Source organism: Elgaria multicarinata, chromosome 6 (genome assembly GCF_023053635.1).
Source record: "Elgaria multicarinata webbii isolate HBS135686 ecotype San Diego chromosome 6, rElgMul1.1.pri, whole genome shotgun sequence".
Lineage (NCBI taxonomy): Eukaryota > Metazoa > Chordata > Lepidosauria > Squamata > Anguidae > Elgaria > Elgaria multicarinata.
The window spans coordinates 62,791,809-62,811,300 of NC_086176.1; the positions used below are offsets into that span (position 1 = coordinate 62,791,809).

Here is a 19,492-nt window from a genome sequence, read left to right on the forward strand (position 1 = left end):
TGATTTTTAATTATTATTGTTTTGCCCTAGAGCCTCAATGTTATTATGTAAACCATTGGTTTTTTGTTTATTGAATATAATATATAGGGTGGCCATCTTGATTTGTAAGCATGCTCAGTAGTGCCTCCTCCCCCCCACCTGCCTCAGCTATATTGGAACATTGAGAGAAAATGGCTGCCTCCTCTAGCAAATATTGTCAGTGTCTTCTCAGAAGTACGTCCCATTGAATGTAATGGTCTTATTCCCTGGAAAGTGTGTAGGGGATTGTAGCTTTTTCCACACTCAGTACACAGAAATGGTTTTTCACCTCGGTGAATTTATTTATTTATTTATTTATTACATTTTTATACCGCCCAATAGCCGAAGCTCTCTTTGATGTAAAGTAAGGGTGAACATAATTTTAAAGCTTTCCCACACTCTACACATTTTTATAGTTTCTCCCCTGTGTGGGTTCTTTGATGTCTACTCAAGGTCCCACTAGAGCTGAAACTTTCCCCACAGCCCATACATTTATATGGCTTCTTTCCTGTGTGGTCATCCGTTACACAAAACCATGAAATTCCATAAACAAAAAACCTACGGTTTACAAAACAACGTTATAGGCTGTACAGTTTTCAACCAAACTCCAAAAAGCAGGGAAATTGGGAGTTAAGGCTCACAGGCCTATAACGCCACATCCTCCCTAAGGAGGCAGAAAGTGCCAGTGAAATTCTCATTCTCCCAAAGCAGATATAAACCATGAGGACAGGATGGAGAATAGGATATGCAGAGGTGACTGTGGGGTTGTGGAAAACTGATGACGAACAACTTAGGGCCACCTACTTTTTGTTTGTTTATTTATTTATTACATTTCTATACCGCCCAATAGCCGGAGCTCTCTGGGCAGTTTAGAGCAGCCCTTCCCCAACCTGGTGCCCTCCAAAGATGTTGGACTACAACTCCCATAATTGCAAGTCAGTATGTCCCATGGACAGGAATGCTGCGACTTGTACTCTCAAACATGTGGAGAGGTGACTATGGGATTCTGGAAAACTGATCGGGGAATGTTGTTCTAGAGCAGCCTTTCTCAACCTGGGGCGCTCCAAATGTGTTGGACTACAACTCCCAGAATGCCCCAGCCAGCTGGCTGGGGCATTCTGGGAGATGCAGTCCAACACATCTGGAGTGCCCCAGGTTGAGAACCACTGTTCTAGAGCAAGGGCAGGCAAAATGTAGCTCTCTAGATGTTTTAGCATTCAATTCATAAAAGTCTCTGTCAGCATGGACAGTGATCAAGAATGCTGTGACCGCAGAAGAATGCTGTGACCGCAGAGGATTTTTCTTAGTGTTCAGCAGTGTGAGATCAAAGGCAGAGCTACCACCTAATAGATTCATGTGTAAGGAAGGATTATTTTAAAAACTATTGATGAAAATGATTTTCGTCCTCACCATAACATGGGAGTTGCAGCGCAGCACATCTGGACAGCACCAGGCTGGAGAAGGATGGTTTATACTTGGGTCCTATACATGTCTTCTCAGAAGCCAGTGCCACTGAGTTTACTAGGGCTTCCCCCCAAGTGGTATAGGATTGCAAACTAATCTCATTTGAAAGGAGTTCAAGACACCCAAACTAATCCTTTTCTGTTCCTCTGTCACTCTGATGAGATGATGTATTGTGGAGGGATTGTGGGGAGTGAACAGTATATTTTGTATGAACACATTTTAAGAAAAAAATTGGTTCTTTGAAGGGCAGGGTATTTACGAAAAGCTGAAAGTGCCAGCTCTTGCTCTGGTTCTACATCTCCAACAAATAGTGCCCCTTCTGTTATCAGTCGTGCTGCTCTATGCGAGATGTGTGTGAGAAAAAAATATTGCGCAGCCCCTGTATTTGGTAAGGATATAGAACAGCATTCCCTCTCCTGCTGTCCCAGCTTTCCTGACCATGGGACATACTGACTTGCAATGATGGGAGTTGTAGTCTAACACCTTTGGAGGGCACCAGGTTGGGGAAGGGCTGCACTAAAAAAAAAATAGAAGTAGGTGGCCCTAAGTTGTTCGTCATCAGTTTTCCACAACCCCACAGTCACCTCTGCATATCCTATTCTCCATCCTGTCCTCATGGTTTATATCTGCTTTGGGAGAATGAGAATTTCACTGGCACTTTCTGCCTCCTTAGGGAGGATGTGGCGTTATAGGCCTGTGAGCCTTAACTCCCAATTTCCCTGCTTTTTGGAGTTTGGTTGAAAACTGTACAGCCTATAACGTTGTTTTGTAAACCGTAGGTTTTTTGTTTATGGAATATTCTTAAGCTTGCAGAATGATATCAACATATGGGCGGTGTATGTGAAAATGAGCAGGCTAACTTAATGAAATGAATAGTAGTAATCCCAATTCATCAAAGAAACAGTGCAACAACTGATGTTGCTAGTTCCACTGCCAGTAAATTATAAACACCTTTTTTTTCAAACGTCTGATATCAAGGCAATTCTTTCTGAATTAAAATTGAACACACGTTTCATTTTAACACCTGAAAAGTTTGATCCTGAGTGGACTGATCAGCTATGTTTCTGCATAAATATCCTGTCTTTCCTCCAAGGAACCTAAGGCAATATACAGGGGGCATGTCTATACTAGTCATCCCAGGGATCGTCCCGGGATCATCCCTGTGCATCCACATGACACACGGGATCCCGGGGGCAGGGAGGGATGATCCTTCCATTTCCCTGGGATAAATGGGATGGCTTTTAGCCTGATTCTTCCCACTGTCTCAGGATCATCCAGAGACCATAGGAGGTGTGGACACTCATCCTGGCTTCATCCCGCCTCCTCGCAAGTATACGGGAAATGGGAACAGGGCATGGAGCTCTTCAGGTGCTCCGTGCCCATGGTGATGTGTGTGTGCATTTTTTATATATAAGTCACTTTTCGTTGGAGCACACATACGCTCATCTGTCTGTAAAAACAAACAAAAAGAAAGTGGCGGGCGCAACATCCCTCCTTCTTTCCTGATGTCACGCGTGTGTGTTTGGACAAAGGGGAAGATCTCGCGATCAGAATATTGCGAGATCCTCCTCCCCTGATCTAGACATGCCCATGGTTCCACCTTCCCAATTTTATCGTTACAAAAAACCTGTGGGGAAGGTTACACTGAAAGATATGGACTGGGCCAAGTAGAGATTTGAACTTAGTTCTCCCTGGTCATAAATCGATACTCTAGCCTAGGCTTCCCCAACCAGATGTCTTCCATATATGTTGGACTACAAGTCCCATTGCTTCCAGCCAACATGGTCATCTGCGTTCTGATTGGAAGGCAGCTAGTTCAATGCAGTAACTCATGCAGAAACTCAGTGGACAGAATCTAAGGACAGGCCATATTGCTGCATCTCTACATCTAGAGTGATTGAATGAACCAATCACACCTGATTCAGATACATAACAGAATTACCCACCCATTCCCATTGGAAGCTGATTGGAATGAGACAACAGGAAAGTCAAGGGTGCAGATATTCAACAAGCAACCTCTACTGAAGATGATTACATTAGGAAATTAATTAAATCCTCACTGCATATTGATATAACATCCTGTCACACGAGTTGCTAAACACACAGAACATACAAATCAGTAAGACTACATATATTTTATTACTTATATTTCTAATCATAGTTCTAATCTACAGAATATAAAAGGGAAGCCACAATGAAAATAGTTTCCATTTCACTAACAAATCTGCATAACATAATCCAGTCCATGTTTGGCACTTAGCACATGTTCACTGTGTTTTTATGGAACCAGGGTCACTCCATGGCATCATGGAACATGTCCATTACAATGTTGGTTTCATCCCAGTTTAAACTGGTAAATAATCTCACACACTGGAGATTATTGGAGGTGGAGGGTGGGTGTAACATATGATCTGTGTGTCCATGTTTGTACCTTCAGAAGCTCCTTTCATAATTTCTCTCCCTGGGGGTTGGGGGGATAGTATGAGAGTCAGCATCAACTCCTAGCTCATACATTACTTCCCAATATGGATGCTGCAATAGGGCAGCTTTTAGCTGCACTTAAGTATGACTCAAGGCTTAGTCTTCCATCTTAAAGCAGAGGTAGATAGTATTTTTTGCAACATTTTGTTCCTGAAATTCTCCTGTACGGTATGCGGTCTCTGTTTCCCCATCACCATTTCCAATAGCCAAGAGATAAAGTCATGTCAAAGTTTTAATGATTGTGGCTGAAGAGCTTGTGACTTTAAACATCCTGCAGAGAAAGGGTTTCCGGCAAAACTACAATTCTCAAAATACAAAACAGACTAGCCCTCTTCAGAAAGGCAGCTTAACCTATGCTGACCTCTCAGGATAGTTTAAACCCAGTTAAAAATAATAATCTACTTTTCCTCTCTCCATCAGTGTAACACTGAAAATTGTGTGTCCTTTTTCTATTACATTATTGGTCTATTCAGGATGTCAATGAGCAGGCCTTCCCAGTTCATAAAAGCAGCCTACATGTTCTTCTATTTTATTTGTGTCTCTACTCCCAAGTTATCTCACATTACCTGCTGAACTAAGCAACACTTTTAGGGGGATGATAAAAAAGCAAATGAAAGTAAAGTAATAAGTAGCACCCCTTGAAGACACTGTGGAACAAAGCACAGTCTACTTTCAAGGTTTTTAGAGTATTTTCTCATACAACAAGACAAATCATATTTCAAGTCTACACAGGCAGAATAGAGGTTTCAACTGGTTTCAAGACCAGTACTATGCACTATTAAGGTTCAACTACATTATGTTCCAGGCAGCCATCTGTAAGTGTTCATTCAACTGATGTATAAACCCCCTTTGATACCAGTACCCATTAGTTCCCATGGTATTTAAAAAGATGACAGCTTTCAGGCTGTAATTAAAACCAGCATTAAATAAACTTCTATGATAGGCTGAGTGACTCCTCAGTTGGAGGATGCAAAAAGAAGAACTAGTTGAAATAAATTACATCACTTAATACCCTAATGGGAGCTCATGTAAGACCCAGTTTGGATGATTTCAAAAATAATGGTTTTCTCCTCACCCGTCCCATTGTATGCTGGCTTTGACGTGAAGATCCAGGCTTGTGAACCTGGCTTATTTTGTTCTGGTTTGTCCAGGTTTGGATGCAATGACAAAACAGTAGTTAGTCAAAAATGGAAGCAAACTCTTCTGGTATCTTCCTATTAGCCAGGCTGGGAAAAAGGAGAGGGAGAAAGTGCATAAGCCTGAGGCTCACCATTTAATTCCTGTAATGATACACTATCGTTTATCGTTACATCTGAACACAGCCGGCAAATTCCCATTACACCCAACACAGAATTTTTATATAAAGGTTTTTATAAGTTCATCTTACTTTAACATGCTCTGTGGACCATCTTGACATCAAAGACAATAAGTGTTCATAGGAGGATCGATCCATGTTAACACTGTATGGCTCTCTTTTTTTTGCGTTATATACAAAAATGTTGTGCTGTATGTTATTACTAAGAACTCTGTGGCTAAGTTAGGCTTTCCACACACTCACAAACACTATCTATTAAAGAAATATGGTAAGTACATTTTGAAATCTCTAAATGGCTAAATATGTAGATATTAATAGCCTGACTGAAGAGTTGGAGAATATAATTTATGTGAAACTTTAAGAGGTCAATAAACCAAGATGGTTAATCAATGTGTAGATCTCTCTCTCTCTCTGTATATAGTTTTAACATTTGCAGCACCATGTTCCAGGAGCTGTTCACTTCCAAGTCACAGTGCTAGGTATTATCAATAACTGCAGCTCCTGCCCATAGTTAGGATGTTTAAATCTCATTTAACTCTGTACTGCAGCTTATGCTTCCATCCTGGTGAGTCTTTTTATTTAATTAGAAGTACTGATTTAAAAACAAGGTTCTAACTTTACATTTTGGAATATTTTCTACAGAAGTATGCATACTGTAACAATTGGGTTGCATCTACCCTTGGGCATAATCCAAAAATTCTCGTCATGCAGCCACAATGCTTTTAGTACTACAGTGTCTGTTTCCCCTGGGAAGTATTTGGGAATTTGAGAATTTCTGCAAGGCTCTCTCTACACACATGTAAGGATGTTAAGAAAGATTATTTACTTGGAAAATAAGCACCCAGGATTTTCCAGGAGGAAGGGCTGGTTGTTCCTACACAGAACAGTGTTTCTCCATGACGTGCAAAGTATGCACCCATGCTTTTGATAGACAATTCAGAGTTAGCACAACAATAACTACAACTCATGACCTACTGTCTCAGTTATTACACTTGGCCTAAAAATACCCATTGTTCCTGTTAATTCTTTTACATTGAAAATCAGGCTTTCACTTAATATATTTATTCAAAATTCTGTAAAACAAGTTTTTTTTAACCAATTGCTTGAATCTGGCATGCCACTTGCTCTAGAAAAAGCCATCATCCCCACCATGCCACATATCTCATTGGGACAGTGATCCTGTTCAGACAACATGCTAAGCCATAATTTTTAGCTCAAAATGCTTAACCACCATGGCTTAGCATGTCATCTGTACAGGGCCTATGAAAGAAAGGAGGAATTAAGAACTTACCCTGTGTTATTTCCCACAACCAAGTCACCCCAAACCTTCTATTTGTCCCCAAAGACTAGTGTAATCTCTAATATGGTGTGTGGTATATTCAGAAACCATTTTAAGCCACATACATATATTCATTCACAGTTTACTGTGTCTTAGCAAATTGTCATTGTACACAAACACAACAAAAGAAGGGGAAAAAACTATACAATTTAGAACTCTACTAATAGATCACTGAGAGTTGAATAATTTTCCACACCGCCTTTGAACTTTATGGCACGTATTTGTAGAGAATTGACAAGAAATTTAGATGTTCTAAAAGATACATACTTCTCAGCATCAGACAATAGGAAACAAGCCTTAACAAGTGGTGGCCTTCCCTTCAACAATCTTAACAACGAATGGATATATTTGGTTCTAAAATCATTATAAATAGAGCATTCTACTTTAAGCCACATTATTTTTAAGGAGCACTTATTGTCTGGATCCAAAGGCGGTGTTGTGTGAGTAGAGGGGCAAGAGGACTGTCTCCAATTCAGTGACTCTTCCACACGTGCCATTCTGCAGCAGAGCATTCCCCCAACACCCAGAGCAAACTTTTAGGGGAAGGGGGAGCTCTGGAGCCAAGCCAATGTAAGAGGATGTTTTTTATATAATTAAAAGATAATCAGTTTTATATACCCTGCTCATTATGAATGCTTTATACAAATAGTTTTTCTATTTACTACTCTATTTCTTCGATTCTAAGATGCACTTCCCCCCCCCCATATAAACATCTCTAAAAATGGGGTGCGTCTTAGAATCGCAGTTGTGTCTTAGGGTTTTTTTCTCCTGTTGATGGTACTGAAATTAGTGTGCGTCTTACAATCAATGGCGTCTTACAATCGAAGAAATACGGTATTTCACTTTGCCATGAATACCCATTTCATATGCTAGTTGATTTCTGTAGATGTTGCTTGCATTTTGTGCTACTTTGAACAGATATATAGGCCAATTTTTTTTAATGAACGATTGGAATAAAATTTAGAGACAAGGATATAATGTAGATATTTATCTTATGAATTACGTTGTTAAGTTAAGAATATTCGAAACACTAAAATTGATTCCAAGAGAGTTTTTATTGGTGAAAATTTTCATTAGGAAAACCAGCAAAGTTAAACACAAAGGTGCAAATGCATTCAATATAAATCCAACATTCGAAAGTTATTTACTAATTTTAAAAAAAAACCCACTAAATTTATTCAAGTCACCAAATCTTAGCATACATTATCTAATACAGCTGACTCTGTACCTATGTATTTGTACTGCCTTTAGCCTATCTTAGAAATAAGTAGTTAACATTTACCAGTTCAGAAGACATGCATAGCCATTCTGTTGTTTTTCACATACCTACATATCACAGGTTAGTGTAAAGTCATGAGTCTGCAAGCTTCATGGTAAGGTGGGCTAAGGTATAATGTAATGCTAAACAAGTTAGGAAACTTTACTTTTAAAGATACTGTTTCCATAAGAGAGGTGAACCTTGCTTCTAAATATTTACCCACAAGTGCCCTCCCAATCCCTCCCTTGTGAAGCATGACTTCTCCCCACCAGCCTTAAATAAAGCTAAGCATGTTGGGTAGCATCCAAGATGTTGCAATGTAGCATCCATTTTGGGTAGCATCTACAATAGCATCAAGACAGTGAGTGTATTATCCCAAAGCCTCCCCTGATGCTATAATTATGGTTAAGCAATTAGAGGTATGTGGTGTGCACAGAGCCTAAGATAAATATATTCACTCATGCACTATCCTTTAGTTCTTAGAACTGCAATGCCATCTTTATAAAATCAGAACTCATTCAACATTCATGGATAGTGTGGAAGTGTCACAAAACAATTACATGAAACTTCCACATCAGTCCATATGACTAGACAATATCATTAACTCCTGTTTGAATGGGTCATGCAAGTTGTTCCAAGAATGGAAAACAACCATCATTGATCAGATCCCAGCTTTGTTGTATTTGCAGCCTCCATTCAATCATTCATAGAAGAATAAATGGTCAGGTTGTTGTAGGATAATTAAGTAATTTCAAGCTCACACAACTACTTTTGGTTCCATTTCTTCTTTCTACACTATAGACACAGCTGTAGATTCATTAACTGTTTAAGCCACCTGGCCATAACTATTGAGGAAATTGATACAAGCCTACCCACCACCACAACCCCCCTACAATGCTTTGTTAATACATGGTGAAAACAATTTAAAATAATATTATGACCACCACCATGATTACAACCTGGTCTGAAAAAATGAAGTTCACCTTTGATGCCCTCACAAGGAACTATGCTACCTTGTTGGTGGCAGTGGAGTCTTGTTCAGGAAGTTGCCCTTTTGATGGATCATAAAGAGTACAGGATTGTAAATAATGTGGAAGGAACTTTACAATTCAATAACTACAATACAGCATCTCAATAGTACAGATTACAGAAAAACATCCTTCCACATCCTAGTTTACTAGTGTATTATAGCCTTTAAACCTGGAATGGGGAATGTGTGCCTCCCTCTCCAGATGATGATGGACTGCAACTCCCATCACCCTTCACCATTGGCTATGCTGCCTATGGCCTAATCTACACCTACTATTTTTCCTGGGAGAATATTGAGGTCATGTCTATGGGGCCACATGATCATGGAGTGAGCCGGGGACGACCACTCCGTTCTCCCGGGATATCGGACACTGCAGTTATCATGATTTCCCCCCATCTCTCGAGGTCTGTGGGCAGTGTGTCCCTGGCCCCTGAGGGATGACCCTGGAAGTACAATACTTCCCAATCATCCCCCCCCCCACTCCTGAAAGGGCTCTAGGTGTAGATGAGGCCTATGACTGATGGAGTTGCAGTCCAACAACACTGCTTTAAAGGCTGCAACATATATTATTATTATTATTATTATTTTATTTATTATTACATTTTTATACTGTCCCATAGCCGAAGCGCTCTGGGCAGTTTACATAAGGTTAAACAATTAAAAACAATATACAAAATCTAAAACCACGGAAACATATATCTAAAAACAATTATAAACAACTATAAAAACAGATCCAGGATTAATGAAGCTCTTCACATATTGCTAAATGTCTGGGAAAAGAGAAAAGTTTTAACCTGGCACTCAAAAGATAGCAATGTTGGCACCAGGTGGGCCTCACTGGGAGATCATTCCATAATTGGGGGGCCACCACTGAGAAGGCCCTCTCCCTTGTTGCCATCCTCTGAGCAACCCTCGGAGTAGGCACCCGGAGAAGGCCTTAGACATTGAACATAATGTACGTTTAAGTTCATGTTGGGAAAGGGGTTTTGTCAGGTATCGTGGTCCCGAGCCATGTAAGACTTTATAGGTTAGAACCAGCACCTTAAATCGGGCTTGGAAACGTACAGGCAGCCAATGCAAGTGGGCCAGAATCGGTCTTATATGTTTGAACCTTCTGGTCCCTCATCAATCTGGCTGCCACATTTTGCACAAGCTGCAGCTTCTGAACCGTCTTCAAAGGCAGCCCCACATAGAGTGCATTGCAGTATATCTTTTCAACTTCAGCTCAATTAGAGGAGCATGGTGTTAAATGGCAAATGGAGTAGAAACCTCTGAACTTGTTTTGAGCAGTTTCTAGGTGTTGATTATAATGACCTTATAGGTTTTTCCTCATTATGATCACAGGATTTTTCCTTTAAAATATTCAAATGATAGAGAATAAAATTGTAAACTTTATAGAGCACATACCAGCCTATGAAGAATGAGGCTTTCAATTGGGAGTTGGAAGTAGATATTCAGCTGTGACTTTATGAAAAGAAAACTGCAAAAGACTTGCTGCCTCAAGTTTATGCCCATTTACTTCTAATTTTAAATTTACTTGCTTCCAATTAACTGTTTATGGGGCTGCAAAATGTATTGGCATATTTACAAAATGTAATTATCTCTTTACTCCCCCTATTCCAAAGCTAGCGAACTGTGCTGCAACACCACTGTGTTGTGCAACAAGGAGAAGCCGTACCACTAAGAGAGGAGAAAATATCAGTTCCAAATCAACTAGACAACAATTATTCTAACCAGAATGGCAGTTTTCACATCCCCTTTCCTGCCACAAGTCACAAGTACTTGAGGGTATGTTGTGTTATGGGATACCGAGCTTACATTTAGTTGGTTGGGCTGGACATCTGTCAAATGCAGAAAGCGCTATAAATAGTGCTTGCACTAAATTTATTGCAAAATATAACAAAAACACATTTGTATTGATCCAAAAGACAATACATTGTGGTTTAAAAATCAATTACAAGGTTCCAGCGTAACCACTCCTTAGCATCTCACTGTTGTATTTTATTTTGAACTGGTTTTTAAAAGAACACTGTGTGAGCAATTATCATCTGAAAATTATAGAAAACACTGAAAAAATACACAGCCTGCAAAGTTGTTGAAGAATTAAACATCTTGTTATTAATTGGAAGATTGCTAACACAAAAATTAACAGCACAATTTTCATAGTTCACATAATATTTTCCAGCTAATTTAGATATTTTAAATTTTTAAAATTGTAACCTATCTATCTCAAGAGCTCTCAAGAGGCTTAGAAGACAATTAAAATCCAGCAGTCAAACCAGAATCCGGAACAGAATGGGCCTAGATCAGCCTAACTTCCCTTAGGATCTCAGCATACACTGGGCAATTAATGGGATATCATCAACAGATCCAAAGAAATAATACTTCAATAAAGCCATGAAGCAATTCAATCAGTAAAAGTTCCAGGCAAGCTATATAAATAAAAGGAAGTGTTTGCATGTCCTCGGTGGACTCAAAAAGCGGACATAACCGATTGTTATGAAACTTTAAAGATTTGTCCTACCTATCCAGGATGGTTTTATGCATAGGGAAAATTTCGATCCCTGTCCAAAGAAGCGGCAAAACAGAATATTTCAAGAGTAACTGCTTCAGTATCGTTTGATAGATTTCAACTAAATTTTGCATCATGATTCAGCACTGAGGCGAGCAAATTTTAGCGATACAATATTTATGTTTTACATGTATTTCAAGACACATTTTTTTTAAAAAAAGCTCCAAATACTGGGGCAAAAAGACCAAGCACAGTTTGAAGCCAGGGAAGATTCGAATTATAGGCCCCCTCCCCTCTGCTGCGAGGCAGCTCCATCAAAGGGGGATGGTGTGGATAGGACCCCCTTCCAGAGGCTACAGGGGTGGACCATGGCCGTGCCGTGCCTAGGGGTACCTTCACTCATGCAGGGCGGGCACAATGTGTCCAATTGTGACAGATGTGCAAGTTTGCTTGAAGGCTTCTCTGTATCAACCTATTCTAACCCCTGCGAAGCCAGATCCATTCCCTACTAGTTAATTTAAAAAGGGGATTTGAACTCTGGATACACCTCTTGCATAATTAATATGTAGTTTTATTTTGTAAAATTGCATTTTCATCTCAGAATATAAGTTATAAACACAACAGCCTCCTCTTCAAGACTGATGAAAGATCACAATATTAATTCTTCAAAGAACAAAAGTACACCTGTAAACCCAGATGCAATATAAATACAATGTTAGTGGTGTCAACACTGTATTACTATGATTCCCCCTTCATTGTCCATTCAAAAAACAAAACAAAAAATAACCTACCGAGGGATAGTCAACCTGCGGTTGTAGGGCTAAAAGTGGCCCTCGACCAAATTTCAAAAGGTCTCTGCATTGTAACAATATGACTGGGTTTGCACAATCACAGAGGAAAAAGATACCATTGTGGCTTCTTGCTCCGCCGGTGCCCATTGTTTACATAATTATCCACACTGCACTCACCCTATTATCCACGACATCCAGTAGGTGTTGTAGGGAGGGTACAAAGCCACCCCTGCTGCACTACATTTGGAAGATATGTCAACCCGTGCTGCAGAGCTGGTAATTATATAAACAATGGCTGCGCACGCGACACATGTGGGGAGAAGTCACGATGGCTTCTTTTACCTTCGCAATTGAACTGCTGGATTTGGCCTGGATGGATAGTGCTTCCTGGGAGGAGCCAGAAAAAAGTTGAGGGCAAACCCCCACTGCTTCATTTCTACATTTTTACCCTCTCTTTCTCTTTTTCCTCTAATCACAGTTTGTTATTCTTCTTATGTCTAGGATCCAATCACCTCTGCTATCACGTTTTAAAGTTGGTGGACTGCATCCTGCAGACTTGTCTTCCAAACAATCCTAATTTTTTTTTAAACAAAGCCTTTTCCACAGAGCTCGCTGAGGCTGTGGCCTCTCTCTCCTCAGACCAGAAGCAGTAGGTGTTGCCCTCAACTACTTCCTGGCTCCTCCCAGGAAGCACAACCCATCCAAGTTAAATCCAGAAGTTCTTTCACATTGTTACATTCTTGTGATCAGTTCGGACATCAGGCAAGAGTGCTCTGTCCCTTCCCTGGCAGCCTGCTAGGAGGGAGAGGGAGAGAGAGAGGGGCCCCCACCCATCACCAACATGCAACCCCCAACATTATTTTCAAGGGAATGCAGCCGTTGACAGAAAAAAGGTTGCTCACCCCTGAACTACACTCTCCCCCATGTAAAATTCTGCGTATTGCAGGAAATAGAAGCATATCATGGCATTCAAAGACATCAACAGAAGCACAATTTCAACTTTAAAAAGAAAGCAGAGGCAATTTGGATGTTTGTTCTCAAACAACTGAATATACACGTCAAATTAAGGCCATTTTTAAAGGGTTTTCTCTAAGCCTTGTGTCATGTCATGGCATGCATGCTGCTTACTCATCTAAATATACAAAAGGGTTGGAATGAACATGCTGCCAGAGGAATGCTGTACTCAGGAGTTGCCATAGGAGAATGGTTTAGTACAGCTTACAATTGTTTGTTGGGTTTGGATTCACATTTATCCCCTTATTTGACAAGAAAAGGATAGAATGTGGAACCTCTAAGCACTGCAATTATATCAATGCATTTGTTAAATTGTTATGCCACATTCAGTGGATTTCATTTAGCCAGACCATGTTTTTCTGTGCATCTGAAACTAAATTTAGAAGGATCTAAGATGAAAACATTCACATTGTGGGGATGCCAGATAAAGAGTAGGGGAACGGAGATGCTCTCTTAAATTTGGAGAAGTTTCCTGGTTTGCTACTGAACTGATGATCTGGTCTAGGTTATACCAGTTATGTATTCAAAAGAAATGTATCTGGCTTCTTAACATGTCAGGAAATTCCAGTCTTTTCAATATAACCACTTTTCTAAAGTATTCTCCCTTCCCCTTCCCTACTTTTGGTTCGAATCGGCTTCTGTAATAAAATTTCAGAAACTCATTTCTTCCCTTTCTACACCAGACAGACAGCAGTACCCCTCCCAAATTTGTACTGATAAATAATTGGGCTTTCTTGGAGTATTTCCAGCTCTTCCACATGTTCTTCTCGCTATGGAAGTTAACGAAATAGTTTTCCACTTCCATAAGCTTTAAATAATTTAAACATATACATCAAGCAGTATGTACTCACACTGGGGGGAAAAAGATTGTTAAAGCCAAGAATTCTCCTTCCTAAAAATAACGATCTTTCAGCTCTCTGAATTACACAACTTCCTTTTACAAAAAGAACAGTGCATCTACATTTTAAAAAAGTATGTTCCCCTTTCAAGCAACTGCTGTGAATATATAAGCACCCAGCTCATCCACATTATTAATACTTTTAACAGTATTTAGTTATCAATGCACAAAGAACAAAACTGCCTTCTTGTCAAGGCTTTAGTTGATGGACTTTCAGTGAAATATGAACAGCAGTCTTCAGATGCCTTTGCTTTCTCTCCTCCCCTATAAACAGTTCAGTGCTACAGTGAGCACAAACCTCTATTCATCATCTCATATTGCTGCCAGAAGCAGCTCTGAAGGAGAATGTTATCTTTCTGTAAACCAAAACCCTTTGAAAAATGTTAGAAGTCATACCTTCTTTAGATTCATCTGCTTCGAAGCTCATGGTATCAGATAATATCTCTGGAGATTACAGATGACGTGCGTGTCTGAGAAGCAGCAAAGTCAACTTCTCAGAAGAAAAAGAGGGGGCTGGGATTAAGAGAGGAAAAGTTCTGTAGAGTCAACGAATCATAACTCAGCTGCACTAAAAGATTCCGCCCCTTTCTAAATGGCATCTGAGCAACTGCCTGAAAGAGAGCACCTTTGCAGACACCCATTTTCTTTAGTAGAAATTAGAGTTTATACATTTTATTCTCCTATTTTAGTTTCTGAAAAGGTGGACTTCTACTTGTTAGAGCCTCTTCAGTTGTGTGTGTGTGTGAACGAGAGAGAGAGAGAGAGAGAGAGAGAGAGAGAGAGAGAGAGAGAGAAGCAGTTAAGACAAAGTAGCAGAAAAGTTACCCAGATTTTAATAGCCCATTAAGAGGCTGGCAAGCAGCACGAACATACAACCTCCAAATGTAATGTATCTGAATCCTAAAATAACATTTTCAATATCAAGAATTAACTTTATGATGCCTGAGATTTGAATGCTTTACAGAAAAAGTAGTGAGATTTAAAAAACGATTCAAAGAGGAAAAAGTCAGGTTGTATTGTTTAAACAATTTCTTTGTTTCTTCCCTTTTTATTTCAAAATTTACTAAATCCCAGTCCATAAAAAAGCAATTTCAGCTGGGATTTTGGAGAAATAGTTGTCTATTAACTGGGAATTTCATACCTTTAGTGCCTTGGCACTCTAGATATTAAACCTAAGCCTTAGGCTGAAATTCAGACAAGGATCACATTAAACCAAGATTTGTGTTAAGCACAGTTAAGAACCAAGCCATAGTTTCCCGACATACAACAGGGAAATCATGACTTATAGTAGCTTGTCTGCTTTCACATTCTTCCGTCTCAGCACTCAATTTCCATAAGTTCATGGGGCAGCTGCCTAAGGAGACAGAGCAATGGCTATAACTACAATTTCTCAGGCATCATACCAAACCTTATGCTGATCTGATCATTGCAAGGAAGAGAGGGCAATGTACAACTGCTGAATACATATACAGGCTAAAATTGCACAGTTGTTTACTGAATTTTATTTAGGAAGTTAAACTGTACTGTTTTAGTTTATATGCATGGCTGGCATTTGCATGTTCTGTGACTGTACAGATGAGCCAGCAGAGATAGGGCAGTGTACAGGGTAGGCAAGTGTTTGTAATGCCCTCTGAACAATGTCCAGATCCAGTGGGGTGTGGAGTGTTGTTCAAACTGGCCCACTATCAGTACAAACCATGGTTTGCAAACCCACTCCAAGTCATTCTGTCCAACTGCGAACCCATTTGTCAGTTCAGGCATTACATAAAATCATAATGCCTGTATTGAGTGTCATTGTCCATGCCTCCATGTATAAAATACCAGTTATACTGACTGTGATATAGCTCCGTAGTATCCTATGGGTAAGTTCCATACTTTACATTGTTCTCTTATGTGAGCCATGAAATTGTTTCTACCCAAGCATGACCTAAGTAAATTGCTTTAATGTTCACACTTCAAGATTAATACCAAGATTCTAACGTTGTGCTTTCTCCAGTAACAACTTCTTACAACCCATGTATCTTCTTTAAGAGATATTAGTGGCCTTTAGTAAAGGACTTCAAAATGAAACTCTTGAGCTAAAAACATCATACATATTTTTAAAACTGACTGCAGCACCCTAGTCAGAACACATTCATAACCATGATATGAATAACTGATAAAGTATAAGTGGTGCTTAGCAACTTAAAACTCATGACTTTTTATGGAACAGGAATTAACTTTGAGATGCAAAATTTCAGCAGCTCCAAGGGTTGCTACAACGTAGTTGCCACTCAGTGTATTGTCCTATCATGCAGACAGTATTCATGCAAACATTGTATAAACTGGATTTGAAGTAGGTGGTTGTTAGATCACGTCTAAGAAGCCCCCAACCCATCCCCAACTCTGTGAAGAGATTTCAGCTTGTTATCACTGTCTTCTTGAGAAAGGTGGTGGGTGGTAGCTCAACTACATGACACAGATTCAGACCTTTTTCAATCCAGCTTTAGGCCTGGGTTTTGACACAGATTATTCTGGCCAACAGGAAAAGGGAAGTGTGACCCTGTTGATTTTTTTGGCTTCCTATACTATTAACATTTCTATGGCTTCCTATTGTGTTGACCATGGTATCCTTCCACATAATCTGTCCACAGCAAGGAGTCGGAGCCACCATTCTTTGACAATTCTGTTCCCATGTAGGAGGCAGGCTCCAGAAAGTGGTGCTTGCTTTGTTTGTTTTTGTTTCAGTTTCCCTCTCCCCATGTGATTTCACATCAACATGAAAATGTTATGTAGACAGAGAATTTGTCAAGGAGGATTGGAGGGAAGGGTCAAATCCACATGAGGTAGTGGAGATGCTGAATGAACAAATGGCTGGAGCCTCTAATGGGTGGAGGGGGGCTATAAACCAAAGCTCAATCCAGACAAGAAGAAAGTTCTGTTGACCTACCGTGACACATTCTCAGTTTGGATATGCTTTTGAATCTGACCGCGTCCAGCTTTGTTAACATCCAGATTGGATTATTTAAATGAAAAATAAATAGGGTTGTCTCTGAAACGTTCAGAAAGATCTACATTGGTTTTCAGTAGATTTCCAAGCTCAATTCAAAGTTCTGAGTTTTGTTGGAAAATCTGGTGTGACTTACAGCATGGGTCACAGGCCCAGGAAGCAGCAGTTCCTTCTTTAAATGACTAGTGATTGCATGTGTGGTCAGTTTAACGTCTGAAGCTACACCCACAGCAAAATGAGGCTTGAGAATTTTCTTTTTAAATTCGAACTATGTCTGAGAGCAGACAAATGGTGGCTTCCAAACTAAATGCAGAGAATTGTTATTTAGTTGAATTGCTTTTTAAATTTGTGAGCTACCTTGAACTTTTTCATGGAAAATGGGATAATTATTTTAAATATAAGCCATTAAATACATACAAATGGTGCCTCCACACAGTTTCTGTTTGATTGTGAACCTGCCCAGTGAATCCGCATATTCCCAGAGTATGAATTGTGCTTGTATCTTGACTGGGAAAGCTGCTGCTGCTGAGCAAATGTTTTAAAGTTATAACATGTAAGCTGTGCATAAAAGGGGACTTATCTTCTAAGGTTTATTTGAGAAAGAATCAACATTTCCCAAGATAAGCAATAGGTCAGTCAAGGCATATCAAAGGTGAGAGCTGAACATGACTACAAAAGTATTATTTCTTGATGGATTCGTATGTATTAAATCTTTCCTAGCTTAATACTGAGGGGTCTGTAGGCAGGCTGCTAAGACTGTTCTTGTCTTATCAGCCTGCCATTTTACATTACACTGTTAAGGCGCATCAATGCCTATTCTAAGTATTTTTTATGTGTGTGCCCCATTCCATGTGTGCACACACTGGAGTACCTCAGGCTCTGAGATTTCACAGGCTTATCCTTGGCTTGGATGATTTTTGAGGCACCACTCTAGGACCAAATGTACCTCCAGCCTGGTTCTCTTTACCCAAGAAGCCAGGCTTCATCTTGCATCCTATTTCTTTCTTTGTGGAGAACAGAGGATTACATAACTTTCTCAATCTGTTAGCTGCAATAACCACTGACAGACATCTTTCTTTTTATTGTTCTTTGGACCTTGTCGTTTGTGCCAATTCTTGTCCTGTGACCTTACTTTTTTGTGGGCTTACTCTACACTACTGCCTGAAGAAGCAGAATTCTGGTGAACTTGAAACCTTGCTGACTACTTTGTGATGGTGCTGCGCTATTAACCCTCTATTTTTGGATTCTTGACATAGTCACTGCTAGAAGTTAGAGATATTTGTTCTTCTGCTGAGCTGGTACAGCAGAATTCCCCAACAAGTTCAAAATTAGTTGTCAGCATCTATATTTTTTCCTTTGATCATCTAATATTTGAAGGTTGTAATCAAAGGGTTTAGCGTTCTTCTATAATGTGAGCATACCATATGCACATACATAAATAATAACTTTCACTCACGCAACAAGACTCCTCCAACTTCTTATCAGTTCTGCTCTAGAGGGTCCCCTCAACCCCCTGGAGCATATTTGGATGGCATGTATGTGTGTGGGGGGCGAGGGGAGGGAAAATCTGTTCTGCTAGCAGTTTTCCTTCCACTGGCAGAATAACACCATGACTTGCTTTCCCTGAAGACAGTTCAATAATTTGTGTACGTTGCAGTAGGGGTTTTGCAGGCCCAGGAAGACCCTGGAAGTCTTGCAGCTTCTAGGGTAAAAAAAGCTACTTTTAGGATGCTTTCCTGCAGTCAAAGTTCAATTCCTATACCTCTCCTAGACTTTTAATATGCTAAAAATAAATTTTATTTTATTCTATTCTGTCTTCCTGAAGGGAAAAATGAAATTTCACCTGTAATATAAGTATCTGAAAATAGGACAGTGGTTATTAAAACAGGGGAGACATCTAATTAAAGCTGGAATCCAAGAAACTACTTTTGGCTAGCCCAAGAATTTGTACTCACCCAATGAGTTAAAAAAAAACACAACTTTTAAAAGCACAAAGAAATGTGCATGCACACTACATCCATGCCTCTCCTGTGAAAGTCCCCTTTAGCCATCTAGCAGCATCTGTGTACAAAGCCTGGCTGAAATTAGATAGAATTAGTTCATGTTACAATTTTGATCTAGCTCTCTCCTACTGGATGCCAAAATACAGATATAGGCCAAAACGAAGAATTGTTTTTGTCTAGATTTCACCTTTAGAAAATACAGCTTTATCAACATGCCACTAGGTGGCATTGCATATTTAATAAATCAGCTCCTGTTACATAGGAACAGGTTGGTTACACTGGTATACAGCCACAGAAGTATTAATAAATTAGAAAAATCAGTTTTAATAAGGTAATTTTTGCAAGCGTGGAAAAATTATTTCAATATGATGAAATTTCCA

At 39.6% G+C, this 19,492-nt stretch overlaps 1 protein-coding gene across 4 annotated transcripts in view; it reads right to left on the reverse strand.

Moving 5' to 3' along the window:
• The window catches only part of TNFAIP8 (TNF alpha induced protein 8), a 50,586-nt gene that overhangs the window by 13,339 nt on the left and 17,755 nt on the right, over positions 1 to 19,492 (reverse strand). Inside the window, exon 1 of one of the 4 annotated variants that reach the window (XM_063128604.1) lies at positions 14,517 to 14,606. The exons of the other annotated variants lie outside the window; for them this stretch is intronic. Within the exon in view, the coding sequence (XP_062984674.1) occupies positions 14,517 to 14,547 (31 nt within the window). The 5' untranslated portion in view covers positions 14,548 to 14,606. Of the gene's footprint in view, positions 1 to 14,516; positions 14,607 to 19,492 lie in introns of those variants that run through there. 4 annotated transcript variants of the gene reach the window in all.